At 37.3% G+C, this 16,080-nt stretch overlaps 1 protein-coding gene across 10 annotated transcripts; it reads left to right on the forward strand.

Moving 5' to 3' along the window:
• Positions 1 to 511: 511 nt before the first annotated feature.
• On the forward strand, positions 512 to 11,607 carry LOC103708563 (protein TIME FOR COFFEE-like). Of its 10 annotated transcripts, none has more exons than XM_026805218.2 (15): positions 512 to 611; positions 767 to 959; positions 1,099 to 1,316; positions 1,372 to 1,437; positions 1,562 to 1,692; positions 2,316 to 2,357; positions 2,506 to 2,764; positions 3,333 to 3,834; positions 3,938 to 4,001; positions 4,486 to 4,771; positions 4,858 to 4,942; positions 5,273 to 5,345; positions 7,449 to 7,778; positions 8,343 to 9,561; positions 11,266 to 11,607. In XM_026805218.2, the coding sequence occupies exons 4-14, from the start codon at positions 1,401 to 1,403 to the stop codon at positions 9,396 to 9,398; spliced, it is 2,865 nt and encodes a 954-aa protein (XP_026661019.1). In that variant the 5' UTR covers positions 512 to 611; positions 767 to 959; positions 1,099 to 1,316; positions 1,372 to 1,400; the 3' UTR covers positions 9,399 to 9,561; positions 11,266 to 11,607. The 10 variants fall into 10 exon arrangements, with proteins under 10 accessions (XP_026661019.1, XP_008791768.1, XP_026661016.1 ...); XM_008793546.3 differs by having other exon boundaries at positions 1,389 to 1,437; XM_026805215.1 differs by having other exon boundaries at positions 1,389 to 1,437; positions 11,303 to 11,607.
• Positions 11,608 to 16,080: the final 4,473 nt, after the last annotated feature.

The raw sequence follows: 16,080 nt of genomic DNA on the forward strand, positions 1-16,080 counted from the left end.
AAAGCCCTACTTCCAAAAGCTGTACTTCTAAAATCTCTACTGCCAACAGGTTTACCAATCACGGCCTAAGGCCCAATAATCGTATCGGTATGTTTCCCTGTGCTATTTACATGCCACGTGGCATAGGATGACTAGCAGTGATTCCGTGATATATAGTCCAATCCTGTCCCGCCATGCGGCTGGCCAACGCGGCAAATAAAACCCAAAGTCCGCCACGTGGGATTTAGCCATTTACTATTTCGAGATAAAGATCACCCAATCTGGGACTTACTTCCTACAGAATACACCAACGATACCAGCCAGCGTTGTCCTCAGGAGCGCGGGAAGGCCCCACTTCTACAATCGAACGGGTCGAACGCTGCCACCACAGCGCCGTCTTTTTTAAACCGTCCGATCTGGATTCTCCATCGAACGGTTGGGTTCGGCTGATGTGATACGAGGACGAATCAGAATCGTACATTCAGGCTGGAATCGACTTCGCGGCAGCTGCAATAAACGAGATAAAAGAGGAAACCTCGAAGTCCTGGTTTTAGGATTCTCGAATCCGTGCGATAGAAAGGGGTAAAAGGATTCGCCAAAAATTATTGGATTTCTGCTTCAATTTTGATCAGGTAAGAAGAAAGAAGCTGCTATTTTTTCTTTAATTTCATCGCAGTTTTCTTGGCGGAATCTCTCGGAATTTTGTTATTCCAAGGGAGCAAAAAAGAAAACTCTCTTCCCCTGTGATTCCGATCCCATTTTGTTCCTTTTCCAACTGGAATTCAAGGGAAGCTCTAGAATTCGAGTTCTTGAGGTAGAAACCGGATTCCTAGCCTTCGGATTGAGGGATGTCCGAGGAGGTTTTATGGTGGAATCATCGAGGCTTGGAGCAGAAATGGAGCGGAATAGAGAGGGCCGGAGGAGAACGCCCTATTCCTTCCGACGTCGATCCCGGGGTGCTGAGCCGAGGGAGTCGTCAGGTAGTCTTTACAAAATAAGAAAGGAATCAATTTGATCATTCCTATGGTCACTTTCTTGATTTTTTTTCAACATAGAATGAGAAGTGTCTTTTTGAAGTTTCTTTTGATCATTGCTTTGCTGCTTGAATTTTTGTTCTAGGTATCTTGGATGTGGAACATATAAGGAACAATTCGATTAAAGAGAAGTTTGGCAGCAGGGAGCTGCGATCGAGCAGTAGGACAAGGCGAAGGCCGTGCTTCAATGAACGAAGAGCAAACCATGGGAAGGAAGTTGCAGATAGAAGCTCTGATGAGAGCTTGGAGGAAGGCGATGAGTGTAACCAGGGAAGGGCAAGCAGAGTGAAGCCAGAGTACAAGGTATATTGGAGACATTTGATTCGCTTCCCGTTTGGATCCATCACTACCTGATCAGTGGGTTTTACTTTTTAGGTCTCCAAAGAGATGATTGGGGTTTCTGTTCCTCGCAGGGCTCGCTCTGGCATGTTCTTCTACTCAACTTTCCTGTCTTTAACTTAATTTTGGACAAATTAAGAATTCAAAATTTTCATACTTTTTCTGAACCTTCGTGTTTTGTTTTTTTTAATTTTTCCATAACTTTACAGCTTGTGCTAAAAGACCTCAGGAATCTTTTGCTGTGCTTCGGCATTCATCTTGTTCCTCTCCTGTTCATAACGGTGCCACATCCAGTTCCTCACCTTCATCAAATGCATCAATGAAAGCAAGAGGGGGAATGGTCAGTGAGCTCCATCTCTTTTTACAATTTTTTCTTTTTTGTTCATAAAAGTATTATTTTTAGATGGATATGAATAGTACTGGTATCATAGAATCTATTTTTGTTTTATATGGGGAAGCAGAAAAAATTCGAACATCTTTATTGTTTATGACTAAATAATAGGCTTATGGCAATCAATTTTATCTATGGATAGTTAGTAAATCTTAAATTTGTGTTCCTTGACTTCCTAAAACTCCACCTTTATGTCACATTTTGTGATTAAGGGAGATAATCATTTTCTGCTTACTGATAGGCAACATGAAATCCTTTATAATTTTTTGCAATTTTTACCATTTAAACTTCCTATATTTCGTGGTTCTGAGCTTTGTGGATGTGCTTAAATTTCAAAGGTTTTCAGCTTTTCTGTCAATACTCATTATTTAGCTGAAACCGTAGTTTCTATTTGAAACAGTAAATGTTGCCATTATACAAGTTCCTTTTCTCCATAAGAAAAATACTTGAAAATTCAACTAAATCTGTATGACTAGTGCATTGATTTCAGTACTTCAATTAACTTTGAGAGCCTTCGCATCATCCAGTTCAAAAGTTCTTTTTCACATTATGTTCCATGGGCTTTATTGCAGAAACTTTCACCAACCACCCACAGGCCCTCAAAGATGTCACAAGTTGGTATTCATTATCTTTCTTTTTTTTTCATTTTTCTTTTATTGATGTTTCTATGTTTACACTTAGTGCTTGTTTATTGCAGCTATTATGATAATAGCTTGTCATAGATAATTTCTTACGCTAGCCAACTTGTCCACTATCATGCAGGTTTCAATTTCAGAAAGTGAAGTTGAAGTTGCACAGGTTCTCTGTGGATTGAAAAAGCCCCGTTCACAACATTCTCCTGCCAAATCAGAAAATTTTCAGAGTGCTCAACTTGATTTCTGTAGCAACCTTTCAGATGAGCGATATGTTTCAATTGTGTCAATAAGTTCATCTCTGGCATCAACTCCCATATCTCTGACTTTATCTTCTCAACCTACCTTTCTATCAAATCATTCAACTATTACCCCTGAAACTGGAACAGGTAAGAGAAATGAGTGGCTACAAAATTTTTCGTTTTTCCTCTTTCCTAGAATAATGAAGTTGTCCCCAATCAGTTTGGGATGATATGGGAATATTTTATTTAAATTCTATCTGGATTCAGTTAAAGCAGCCACTGTAGTCCGTAGCCTAGTTTCTAATTCCTTTTAAATTTTTAATTTTATGACTTCTTCTTTTTTTTTTTAAAGTTTTCTAGCCTCTCCGGGGTTCTAGTATAATCCCTTGTTATTGGTCCCTTAGTTGTCCTGGAAGCGTAAAAATTCAGAACATATGCTACAAAAAATGAGATGATAAAATGAAATCAAGTGAACCTCTTCTATGACTTAAAATGCTTGTTGAATTTTATTATTTCTTATATCATTCTGTTACTCATTACCTGACTTGTATTATTATTTTGCAAATATCAAAGATGCATTGGTTCAATATAATATGAGAGATTTGTTTCATATCAAATTTAAATTCTATTCAGATGGGTTGCATAAAACCTTTTTGTGTTATTTGCTGCATAAGTGGTTTCCCCCCAACTTAATCCTCCAAGTGACCTTTCACAGTTCCAAAGAAGAAGATGCCCAGGAACCTACAATCAGATGATGCTGAAAAACCTTCTGTTATGATTGCCTGCAATTCAAAGCCCAATGAAGATAGCATTGAAGAGAATGACGCCAATTCGCTCCATACTTTTTCCATCATTGAAAATCAAGAAGATAAGAACCTTCACATCACAGAAACGAGGACTTCTTTGCCAAAACTTGAGAAAGAGGTTTTGCCAAATGGCGATGTTTATTCCAGAATAGCAGGTCCATGGGTTCCTCAAAATCCCATTCTTTTACCTCTCCAAGTAGATGAGAAACCCAATTCCACCAATCCTGTATCTGTGTCACCAAAACAGAAGCCTGATTCTGATTTCTTGAAGAAAGATGATGGATGTTCAGGTACTAATTTCCAAGCAGCTCTGGAACAAACTAATCAAATGATTGAGAAGGAAGAAAATCCATCAAAGCAAAATTTACCGTCTTTTCCATCCCTGGATGATAAGCTTGATGTCCATAATAGGTTAGTTAAGACCATTAAAGATATACTTATCCATGCTCATTTCTATCTAATGGTTGTGAATACTAAATGATTTGCGCTTAAAATTTTCCTATTTCATTTGCAGCATTTCTCCAGTTTCTGCTTCTGTGGAGGGTGTGAAGGGCATTAAATTTGAAATTGATATGATGGTAAGCAGCTGTAGCTCTTTATACTTTCAAATTTGTGATAAATTTTGTCATTAGACAAAATCCTAAGAACTTGTTTTCTCCACGGGCTCCTCCTGTAAATACATCCCCAAATTCTAATGGTTTGATGCTTTTGTCCACGGTAACCCTCAAGTGTCGCAGAACAACAATGTGTGTAGATATCTGCATAAAAAATTGGATGGTGTACCTTCTGTCTGCAATAAGAAAATCAATGTTAAATAGGGACTGTTTCAAAAATTCAAATCCTAAGAGGGAAAATGACATAAGTTCACCTTTGAGCAATTAGGAAAACCTGGAAAGCAGAAATCTAATACTCCATCTGCATTTGTTCTTGATACTTATCACATGATTCAAGTTTGCTGTGACTGTGGCTTGTTTTGGTTTATCTTGACACTAACTTGTACAGCATACCAACTTCACAAATTTGGGGTCTAAGTTTTTCTTTCCTCGTGGAATTCAAATACAGGGCCATGTCACTCATGAAAGCCATGATAAGAGCAAAGTAATAGTCAATCTTGCTGAGAAGATGGCAATGCAGGGCCCAAAAGCAAAGAAGGATTCTGACATCATTGAACAGGAAAAGAAATCCCAGATTAAAAAGGAAGCTGCTGAGGCAGCAATCTTGGTGAAACAACCCCTTATCAGTGGAAAAATTAGATCATGTCATGATGTTCATAATCAAAACAAAGTCAATATGATCCAAAACCCTCAGAAAACACCTGAAGGTACCACAAGTCCAGCAGATAGGATGGGTAAGGATAGCGGTTTAATATATTAGATAACTTATCTTGACTGTTTGAAAGTTTGGTTTGGATTGATGTTCAATAATATTTCTCAGGAAAATCCACTGGGATCAGGACCTCCACTTCTACTCCAATTCCGATGACAATTCCTATATGGCCTGGCGGTCATCCACCATTCGGGTACGTGGGTAATAATTGGATTTTTTAAATAAAAAAAAAAATCCTCCTCTGGGAAATGGTTGGAACTGCCCTGAGAGATTAATTTTTCATAGGATAATAATTAGCTCTGGAGTTTGGAGAGAAAGCAGCTCAGCATGAGAGATTTAAGCTCACTCTGTCAGCTTTTGGGGTTTTTATTGCTATCCAAAATTCAGGGTGGTTTCATTCATTTTCCTTGATGCTAAGGGGGTTTAGGTAACAGCAAAGTACTTTGATCATCTTCTTTATGGTCACCATCTGTTCTGGTCTAGTGGTTTTACTGATTTTTTTCCAAAAAAAAATCATTTTCAGGTTTCTGGATTGCAGTTTGCCTATTCCTAGGGCACATCAAGAACCAGAGGAAGGGAAGTCTGCCATTCCATATGTAAAATCTAGGTTTCCTCATCCTGGATAGGCCTCAAACAATCGGCATTTCTTAGAGTTAAAAAAGAAAAATCATATTGATTTGCTAGCTATTATGTTTTGCTAGTTATTATTGTTTCTTTCTTGGTTTCAATTCCACTTCAGTTGAATTCTGGTATTCTATATCAGTCTTGTCTATGGGTGCATACATGTGCTTATATTATTTTGTTAACATGAATAATACCTTAATATAGAGACTACGGAGCAATTACTTGCTTTCCAGGTTGCATGCTGATAGCGGACTAATGGTACAAAATCATTTGTCTACGAACTATCATGCTCAAAGGAAGTATGCCATTTCATCGTTCTTCCTCTTGAATTTAGTGGGAGAACTTGTCCTTCTAAAGTAGATTTTTAGCCTTTTCAGTTGTGTTTGATTATCTATTTTTGAGGAACCAGCTGTGTTGGAGTGTAAGATTTTGATGCATAGTCACTTACGTTTCAATGATTTTTTAAATTAAACTTGTGGGTACTTGGGGAAAAAACCAGTATGCTGTCATTAATTAACTTTAGGCTCCATTAATGTTTGCAGTTGCCATTGTCTTTTTTAATCCAGTGGTGGCATCTCGAGTGTGAATTAGTTTCACCATTTCCATCATAGGCCTCAAACAGCATTGGTGAGGCGTCCTGGAATCAGGTCAGCTGTCATAAAGCAAACACAACACATGCAAACCCCTTAAACACTCGGGTGAAAGAAGAGTCAAGACACTGTTCTATATTAAGGAAACAATGGCACAGTAGGATTCTGAGAAGCACCACTTATTACTAAGGCCCTGTTTGGGGGAGCTTTTGGAGGGCCAAAAAGTACTTTCTGGCCCTTCAAAAGTACTTTTAGATAAAAAATGGTGTTTGGTAAAATTTTCGGAAAGCTGTTTCAGCTTTTGCGGGAAGCTGAAAACAACTTTTGGGAAAAAGCTCCAATTTGGAGTTTTCCGAAAATGTTGTTTTTAGCTTTGTCGGGAAGCTATTTTTTGGACCAAAATATCCCCATTTAAATCTCACTTTTTTTTCAAAACCCTCATCCCACCTCTTCCTTTCTCACCCATCCTCTCCCTCTCCCTCTCCCTCTCTATCTTCTTCTTTCTCTCAACGCCGCCGCCTCTGTTCCTTCTTCCTTTTCTTTTTTTTTTTTTGTTTTGGGAGCTCATGGCTGCCCATGGTGGCAACCACCATGCCGGCCACCACCCATGGCCGGCGACCCTTCTATATTTCAATAAAATAAAATAATAAATAAATAAATAAATAACTAAATAAAATAAATAAAAAGAAAAATAATGAGTCAGTGGCAAATAATCTGATCTAAATAAATAAATAAATAAATAAAAATATTAGTAATTATTTAACCAATTTTATCACTTAGCTAGAAAATTTGTTAGAGAGATAAATGGTCATAAGGATGAAAAATTAATTTACACTAATAATTATAATATTTTATATATTTATTATTATATTATACTATAAATATAATATTATATTACATTATATCATAATACATTGATATGTTATGTTAAATAATTTAATATTATATTAAATTATTATTCTATAATACATAATGTTATAGTGCTATATTAGAATAATATTATATTACATTACATTAATATTATATTATATCATATATTTATGTATTAATACGTATTATATTTTATTATGCTCTGTTGTATAATACTGGTAATGTTCTTTATGGTCATTTTTTGTCACACAAAAGTACTTTCTCAGTTTGTTTACTAAATACATGTTAAAGTGCCACAGCACTTTAGAAATGTAGTTACCAAACAACAAACAGCTTTTTATAAACGCTCTGCTTCAGACAGCTTTACTTCCAACAGCTCTACTTCCAAAAGCTCTACTACTAACAACTTCCCCAGGGCCTAAATAATGAAATAAACCTTGTTCTTTATGTTTCTTCACTTTTAGTATGTCAAAACTATATTGGTGGAAATATGTCTCTTCTCATTAATTAATTGGACTTCATACGGTTTCTAATATCAGAAAATGATAGCGTGGTCAAATTGTTCTTGGCATCACTATTGTTGATCCTACATTTAATACTGTCTCTCCTTGGCAGATGCCTTTTGTTATAATACCACCAAGACGACCGGGTCATTGTACCACACATTGCTTCATTGCCCAATTCATATATTTCCAGCAACAGCTAGCCAAGATCAATCCCCTGTGGCATGCTACTGGTTCTTCTCTCTGTAATGCTAGACCATGTAGCTTAAGTATCATGCCACAATCTGGCACTTCATTTCTTGGTGGCCCTGTTGTCAAGAATCTGGACTTTCTGCCCCAAAACAATTTTGGTCCCACATTTGGTGGTCCTGTTGTCATGAATCCGAAAGCCATAGGAGATCCTAAAATATGCCAGCCTTCACTTCCTCATTTAGCACACCAGGTGAGTTCTTTGGGGTTCTTGAATCTTATATTTAGCCACTTGATTGGAGATTTTATGATTTTATTAGAATGCCTAAAAACAATGAAAAAAAATCTTTGTCTGACATTATTGCGATTTGCAACTCTACTTTTGTTGGTTGTTATTGGATGCTCAGATTCTAGATTGCAATTGGTTTCCATTGGATGTTCAAATTCTATATTGCAATGAATTTTCCTATTATTCAGTTCTTCTGTCTCATTTCTTTTTTTGTTTTGTTTTGTTGGAGAACCTGTTAATTTTGGAGGTTTTGGATGGATAATTCATCAGCTTGTGGTTTTTTTTCTCTTTTCTTTGGGTTAATACAATTTTTTATCTTACATGATACTTATTATTTAAAAAAATCAAGAATTTAAACTGGAAGATATCACTGACTAAATGCTTTTCTTGTTTTTGCCCTTTTCCAACTTTCCAACTGATTTGTGAAGATTTTGCCCTCAATGTCATCTTATAGTACTAATCCCCCCCCCCCCCCCCCCCCCCCAATCCCTCTTAACTACATTCTCCTGTCACCGTATGTCATACCAGGGTGCAACCTTCGTATCCCCAATTAACCATTCCAGAGCAGCAGGACCAAAGGATTCAGAAGATTTTAGTTCGTTTTCTACATCCGGGGCTCCCTGTGCAGCTTCATTTTCGGCAAGTAGCAATTTCAGCAACTTTGCAGCAACGCGAGATCCTCGATACTTTACCATGTTTCAGAGCTGCCCTTTCCCACTCCCACCTGGCTACCATGCCCATCTAAGCCAGCAACAGCAATTGCCACCTCCTCCCTTGCCTTCCAATTCTTCTCAATCCTTTCAATTACAGTCTCAGTCTTTTCAACAATCCCAAAACTCGGCTGCTTCAATTGGGTCTTCATCCCTCATAAAGCACCTCAAATTGCCTCCCTGCTTCCCTCCATCGAAGCCTTTATCAGGGGCTTGCCATAATGAAACTGAAGATGAAGCTGACAGTAATGTTTCTCTTTCTCAGAAGAAGCTCCAACTTGTTACTCCCACTGCAAACATAGTAGGGAAACAACATGATCTAGGTGATTCCCAGATGAGCTTAAAAACTGTAAAGGTAGATAGGCCATTTGAGCCAAGGCAAGAGATTGGAAGTCATCACCATGACCAGCTAAGAAAGTTGCAAAAGCAGCCAACATATCCATTGAAAGCTCATAACAGCATTAAGTCATCAATGCCTAACAAAGTCCAGAAACAGTCTGCACCTTGCATGATATCCCCTAACTCAGCTCTTTCCGCATTTGTTTCAACTGAAGCATCAATGGCTTGCAATGACTGCAATGCACTTACCTACTACAACTCTAGTGGCTCTGTAGCTCTCCACAATACAAAACATGTACAATGTAAGATGCCACTTTCTCAAAAGATGCCAAATCCTGAAACTTCATTAGTGGATGTTTCTAGAAGGAAGGTCAGACCAATGCCACCTGTATCAACACATCCTGTTCAAGCTCAGAGCTCAGCAAAGGCCAAGCGGCCATTAATTCCAAAATCAGATCCTGGCAACCACAATTCAGCAGTGCATGTGATGTTTGCTGGTAGTTCGAAAACAAGAAAGCATATCACCAATCAGTAGTCTCAGTCAAGTTCATCAACAGGGCTTACTATGCCTGGTGCTGTTTCTCACCTTCCAAGCACTGCCAAGCTTCCTTCATTTGGTTCTTTGAGTAATAACCCTGTTGCTGCAGCAGCATATGCACAGGCAACTGCCGCTCTACCTGAGCAGAAACCAACAAAAGGTAAAGGTTTTCCATTTTTTCTTCATAAATTTATTTTGCATTTTGATTGTATCAAATAGTATACATAAATCTCATGGTCAAACAGTAATTATTTGACTGATGGTATGCTATTAAACTTCTAATCATGGATCTTAGTTTGTCTGAAGCCATCATGACTTGGATTTTGAGTTACTTTCTAGTAAAGTTTAATCCTGTAGGCATTGTCTAGATGTTTCTAGGTTCATACAATGATATTTAGTGTTTATTATGTACAAGGTATGCTGAACCGGGCTGAACCGTCTAGTTCACCCCATACCGAACCGAACCAGCGAGAAACCGTATCGGTTTGGCCCTAAATTTCAAAATCCTCCCGAATTGAACTGAACCACTCCGAACCATCCCGAACTAGGCAATTCAGAGCATAACCGATGCAAACCAAGCGGTTTGCACTGGTTTGAACCGGTTCGGCCCCCCTCCTCTTTAGAAGGATTGAATCATGGTCTATTGAATCGGGTGAACCATCCGGTTCACCCTGTACCGAATTGGTAGCCGACTGGTATGGGTCTCAGTACTAGTTTAGCTAACCTTGATTGTGTCACTGTATAGAAGAAAATAGCAGTCACTTTATAGAAGAAAGTAATAACATGTGTCACCGTTGGTTTCACACTATTTATATATTGTGCTACACAACACTAAAACCGTGCATCCACCTCCTTGCAAGCATACATTAAGATACGAGGCACTATCAGGAGATCCGTAGCTAGTACTTCAGTTACTTTTAGTTATCATCTAACAGGATATAGAGATGCTAATGGAAATGGAACACAAATATGTTCTGTACTCTGAAACACTATTTTTGGTCCTTCTAGACTAGTGCAATAACTTATTCTATAGAAAGCATGTTTCTTGTAGCTTAACATATTTTAAACACGTGTGCTGCTACACTATCTAAAGAAACATAACACAAATTATTGTGGACTTGCAATATATTGGATTGAACAAATAATAACATGTATGGCGGGAAACTCTAGGAAATCTTTTATTATTTGATATCAAGAGACACTGGTAGGGTTTCATATACAACATTGCGATTCAATCAATGAAATGATAGAGCGCAAGTTGAGCATTAGATATATGTATGCCATTATAGATCTACGTATGGGCCAATGTCCTAGCATACATGGATAAAAACTATGAGTCAGTACAACAAAGGTCGCTAAATGTTGATATATGACGTACACACCCTACCTTGTACTGACTCGTCAACAGCATATTAGGCATTTTGATATACAGCAAAATATAAACCAACATTTCAATTCTCGCTGTGCGGATCAAGTTTCTATCACCAATGAACAAATTTTAAATAAATCTTAAGTCGGTGTCTGATACATTGCTAATCACTGAAGCCCAAGAGCTTCCTGAGATGTATGGTTATTATATGTGATGGTCACCAGATCTTTTATGGTTCCAGTCATGCTTATTGTTATTTGGCAATCTCGGAATTCTGGATCTGTCCAATATCTTGATCTTATGGTTGCGATTGTGATTATTCACAAAGTATTCACAGCAAAGATTTCTTTGTATATACAATTAAGTCAAATTCTTCAAGGATATTTATGTAACTAATGAGTTATCATTTTGCTCGATTCATCTACCTGGATTTTATATAAGAAAAGGTAGTGTAATTCATTAACCTTTTTTTGTCAATGTTCTTTACTAATGCAGTTTGAGAAAGATGACCATGAGCTTTTGCTGATAGTAGGTCGAGATATGTCGTGCCCAAGAAAAGCAGAAGATGTCTGGAAAGGATCAAAGATTTATACTCCTAGTATGAGGCCACAGTCCTCAGGCTCATATGGGTTCTTAAGTTTATCGGATGCAGTCTATGTCCCATGTAGATTAATCTGTACAAATTTTGTAAAAAAGAAATTTGGTGTCTAAGTGATGGGTAGCTTCATGGCTGTATTAAGCGCGCCCTTTCCTCCCCAGTTTCTTCTGTAATGGATCCTTAAGTCATTTAATACTACATGATGGTTGCCCTGTTGCCTACAGGTGATTGATCTGTGACACTTGATTGTTAGACCTACGACATGGCTACTGATTCAGATCTCAGTGCTTTCTGCAACAAAGATTAGAATCCATGTCAAATTTTTTGGGTAGGTCCAGACTCAGAGGCTTCTTCCAGATCAGATACCTTGTTCCATAATATGTGGGTGAAACAACTTCACCCATTACTCCACTCTCCTTTGATTATTGTTTATCTAACAGTGCATTGAAGCCCATGCAATTCCTAATAGCAATTTTTCAGACCGAGGTTAGCAGTTGCAACAAATCAAATAATTTAACCTGTAAAAGAATTATGATATCCTCAGTTGATAGCTAGTAAAACCACTCTGTCAGCTTTGAGTAATGCTGCACTGAAGTGGCTTGCAGTAGGCTCATATTAGTAAGTGATACGACAAATTCTTTGGGCTGTTACTTACACGAAAAGGAGCAGAAACAGTTCAAGCTTCAAAAGTTAGCACAGGTTTTAAAGGCAACACCTGTTATAGTTACTCCTGAAAACGGCTGATATCTATCTGTTATCCTATTACTACAGCCAATATTTGGCCTTTTCATTAATCATCCTATCAAATAATATTCATGAATTCAGATCTCTTGATCGGGTAAAAAGTACTGTTTTTTATTTTATAAACAATGATGTAATCCGAACGCACAGTTATTTCATCAATCTTATCCATTGCTTTCCAATATTATCACTAATGAAGGATTATGATATGTTAGTTCCTTCCAATAAAGTCCTGTCAGAGGCTTGGACTTGGCTTAGGTGATTTGTCTCAGTTATTTCTGCTACAACGTTAAGTTACAGTTATGGAGGAACGCTTCGTTATAAGAAAATATTACTAATTATTACCATTAGCGAAGTCTCAACAATACCATCATCCCCTTTATTATGAATCCCTGTTGAAACTGTCATTGACCATTGCAACAGTTGCCATGCTTTTATTTACATAAATTTGTCTAGAATGAGGGATTATTCGGTATTAAGATGGTTTTAATGGTTGTGAACTTGGTCTCATGGAACATACTAGTTTTACCAAAAGGAAAAAGGAAAATAATGGTTAATAACAGAAAAGTAATGATAATATTTGCCCAGCTCTCTATTAATCAAATAATAGAATAATTTTTAACTGCTGGCCAAATAAAAAATATTTCTCAGTTGATATAAAGTTTGAGAACGCACAGGGTTTGGTGGTTGCATCCCCACCATGTTCCTTGAAAAAAAAACAACTACTATTTCATATTTTCAGTGCTTCAAGATTTTTTTTTAAAAAAATTGATATTAATTTCAAAATACAACTGATACTTATTTAAATATAAATTATGAAATGATGTTTAGATTAGCATATATGCCTTGTTCATATCTATGTCTGCATAGGACTGGATATTTCGTTTAGGGTGGCAATGGATTGCCATGCAGCCTGCTAACTTGATCCAAACTTAGCTTCAGATATATGATTGGGACTTGCAATATGAAAAATAGGCCCAATAAATTATTAGGGTTGGATTGGGTCCAAACATTATGGGCTCGTTTGGTTCGCGGGAAGCATTTTTCCTCCTAAGAATATGATTCCTGAGAAACAAATTCCTATGAAGAGGATGCCTAGGAAAATACTTTTGGCATGTTTGGTTGACCATGGGAAAGTGACAAATTTCCAAAGTGCTCATGTTTGGTTGGCCATCCACTTTCCTGGAAAAATTATGTATAATTCCTATTATGCCCTTAATAAAAATTAGGTCTTTAATGCCTCTTTAATGCTTCTTTAATGCTGAAGGGGCTTTTTGGGAAAAATAAAAATAAAGTGATTCTCGCCTCATGGGAAAGTAACTTTTCCATGTTTCTCATGGGAAAGACTTTCCCATGAAATGTGGGAATCATATTTCCATGGGAATGCAACTTTCCCATCTCTCTCCTTTGAAAACTCCAACCAAACAAGAGTCATCTCATTACTTTCCCATTGATCACACTTTCCCCCCTTCTTTTTCCGCAAACCAAACGAGCCCGAAATGTGGAAATCATATTTCTATGGGAATACAACTTTTCCGTCTCTCTTCTTTGAAAACTCCAATCAAACAAGAGGCATCTCATTACTTTCTCGTTGACCATACTTTCCCCCCTTCTTTTTCCGCGAACCAAACGAGCCCTATGTCGAAAATTTTATTGAGCAGGTTTTGGATAACATACAAAATGAAGAATTAAACCATAACTGCAACAAACCCAATTATGTTATACTTGTGCATATGTGAGCACCATGATATTATTATTCTTATTTTCTCATATCAGCTGAAAAACAATTTCCATCCCTCACTTTGCTCCTACAAGTTTGAGCTAATACAGATCTAACCACTGCACTTTTTTTAAGGTCTTATTTTGGGTGTTGTTTTATGATTATGAATTGATTATAGATTTACGTTTGAATTTGACATAAAATTTAAGTTTGCCTGTAAATATAATAATATAACCTAAATTCGACCCATTCGAAAACTTCAATATTGTATGAGATTTAACAATTATCATGTACCATGTGCTTCACTGAATGTGTAGGCTGGTATCTAGAATTTTGAAAAACTTGCATGACTTGAAACCTTGTTGAGTGAACAAATTAAAGACATCCGGGCATGATCCAAATCGATCGCTTAAAAATATCAAAACATAACAAAAAATAAAGATTATTATTTTACTATTCTACTCTTTAGGACTTGAATTTAATTATTGCTATAGTAAAATCTTGCATATTCCATGTCTTAGATACCAAAATCGGTTGGAGTGGTTTGTATAGGTAACAAAATAAAAATTACTAGGTGAATTAGATGTATCGTGGATCTAGAATGAAATAAATTCATTTAATAATTCCATCCTAATAAATTTATCTACAGTGATCTTGTGATCCGGTTCGCCTAATAATTTACCGGTGGCAGAAGCTGGCTAGACTGATCGAAGCATGGGAGGGAGTCACCTATGCCAGGAGGAGCCTAGGGACAAAGAGCCTCATTCTGGAGAGAGACTCTTTTACGGTGACCGAGTGGATTCGGGATGTTGGGCGACAAAGAGATGGCCATCCCATTTTCAGGGACATCTAAAGGTTACTGACGAGCTATCGTTCACTTCAAGTTGCTCTTGTGTTTCGAAAGAAAAACAGAACTGCAGAGTAAGTTACCTCTTTTGCTGCTTACCATTCTGGAGAGATTCTTTGGACTAAGTCCGACTTTTACCTTTATGTAGCCTTCTTTCTATTGATGCTGAGGGTAGTGTTCATGATATGAACTACCGTTGTATTAAAAAAAAAAACACCAACCACACGCGAATCCAGCCGTCGACGGATCATCTACATTTCGCTCTGAGATTTGTGCAATGGATGATCCAACGGTCCTTGGCGCGATGTACACGGTGGTGACCCGAAGAGAACGGGGGAGCCCAGAAAGCGCGAGAGAGAATTTGGGATCTAATACAAGTCGCACGACTGGACTTGTCGGGGTAGGGAGAGACACGGGTTCGGAGACGAGGCCGTTGGATGCCTTGAAAGCCGGGATAGCTTTCGACGGCGACGGAGAACTCGGCCTCACGTCGGAGATCGCTTCCGGGAGAGCCATCGGCCTCGTCCACGTCAACATTGTCAATCGTTTCTGCATCCTTGGCGCTGGCAACCTCGTATGCCTCCATTAGTCCCCTTTGTTTTCTTCCGCTCTTTGACTTTTCTCTTTGCTCTTTGATTTTTCTCTTTGTTTCGAATGGTTTCAAAGGTGCGAGCTTTGAGTTGTTTTTGGTCAAAAGTTGTGATCTTGTTCCGATCTAGAGCTCCTTTGGTAGTTTGAGGCCAAAGTTGGAGAAAGTCTCATCTTTGGTTCCCGCAAGATGTTTGATTTTTTTTTTTTTAATTTATCGTTCATACCGTTTGGCTCTTTTCGTATCACACTCCGAACCCGACCGCATATCTGTATAGCAAACTCCATTACTTATAAAACATAATTTTTATGGTTTGCCCAACCACTTCTTCTTCTTCTTTTTTCTCTTTTTCTTTTTTTTTTTTTTTTTTTTTTTTTTTTTTTTTTTTTTTTTCCAATAACATAGCACATAACATATTTTAAATAATTATAACATTAATATGCTTATGTTAACCAAGTATAAAACATACATCATAATTAATATTTAATCAAATAATTATTATTTTAACAAAAATTCGGAAAACATAATTTGAAGCATTAGATTACTTACCTTTCCTCGCTTCGAAAATTCTACTTCAGTCAAACAGATCATATGCCCCTATTTTAATATAATTAAAATATTATAAATTTCATCATCATTTCAAAAGTTAAACAAAGTCAAAATCAAATACTACTAAAAAACGGCCTCATGCTCCCAACTCGAGTCGGTCATATGACAATGCCCAACTGTCCAGATAAGAATTTAACTAGTCCGATGAAGATCAAAAGTAACTAAATTTCAAAAGATAGCTAGAACTATAGTAATAGACCAGTCTA

This window comes from Phoenix dactylifera, chromosome 10 (genome assembly GCF_009389715.1).
Source record: "Phoenix dactylifera cultivar Barhee BC4 chromosome 10, palm_55x_up_171113_PBpolish2nd_filt_p, whole genome shotgun sequence".
In the NCBI taxonomy this organism is placed as follows: Eukaryota; Viridiplantae; Streptophyta; class Magnoliopsida; order Arecales; family Arecaceae; genus Phoenix; species Phoenix dactylifera.

Excerpts from the sequence above, each read along its gene's own strand:
- LOC103708563 (XM_008793546.3), top strand. The coding sequence starts at position 845 with ATGGTGGAATCATCGAGGCTTGGAGCAGAAATGGAGCGGAATAGAGAG. Across the intron at positions 1,438-1,561 it reads TCCTCGCAGGGCTCGCTCTG|CTTGTGCTAAAAGACCTCAG; the intron begins GCATGTTCTTCT and ends ATAACTTTACAG. Across the intron at positions 2,358-2,505 it reads GGCCCTCAAAGATGTCACAA|GTTTCAATTTCAGAAAGTGA; the intron begins GTTGGTATTCAT and ends ACTATCATGCAG.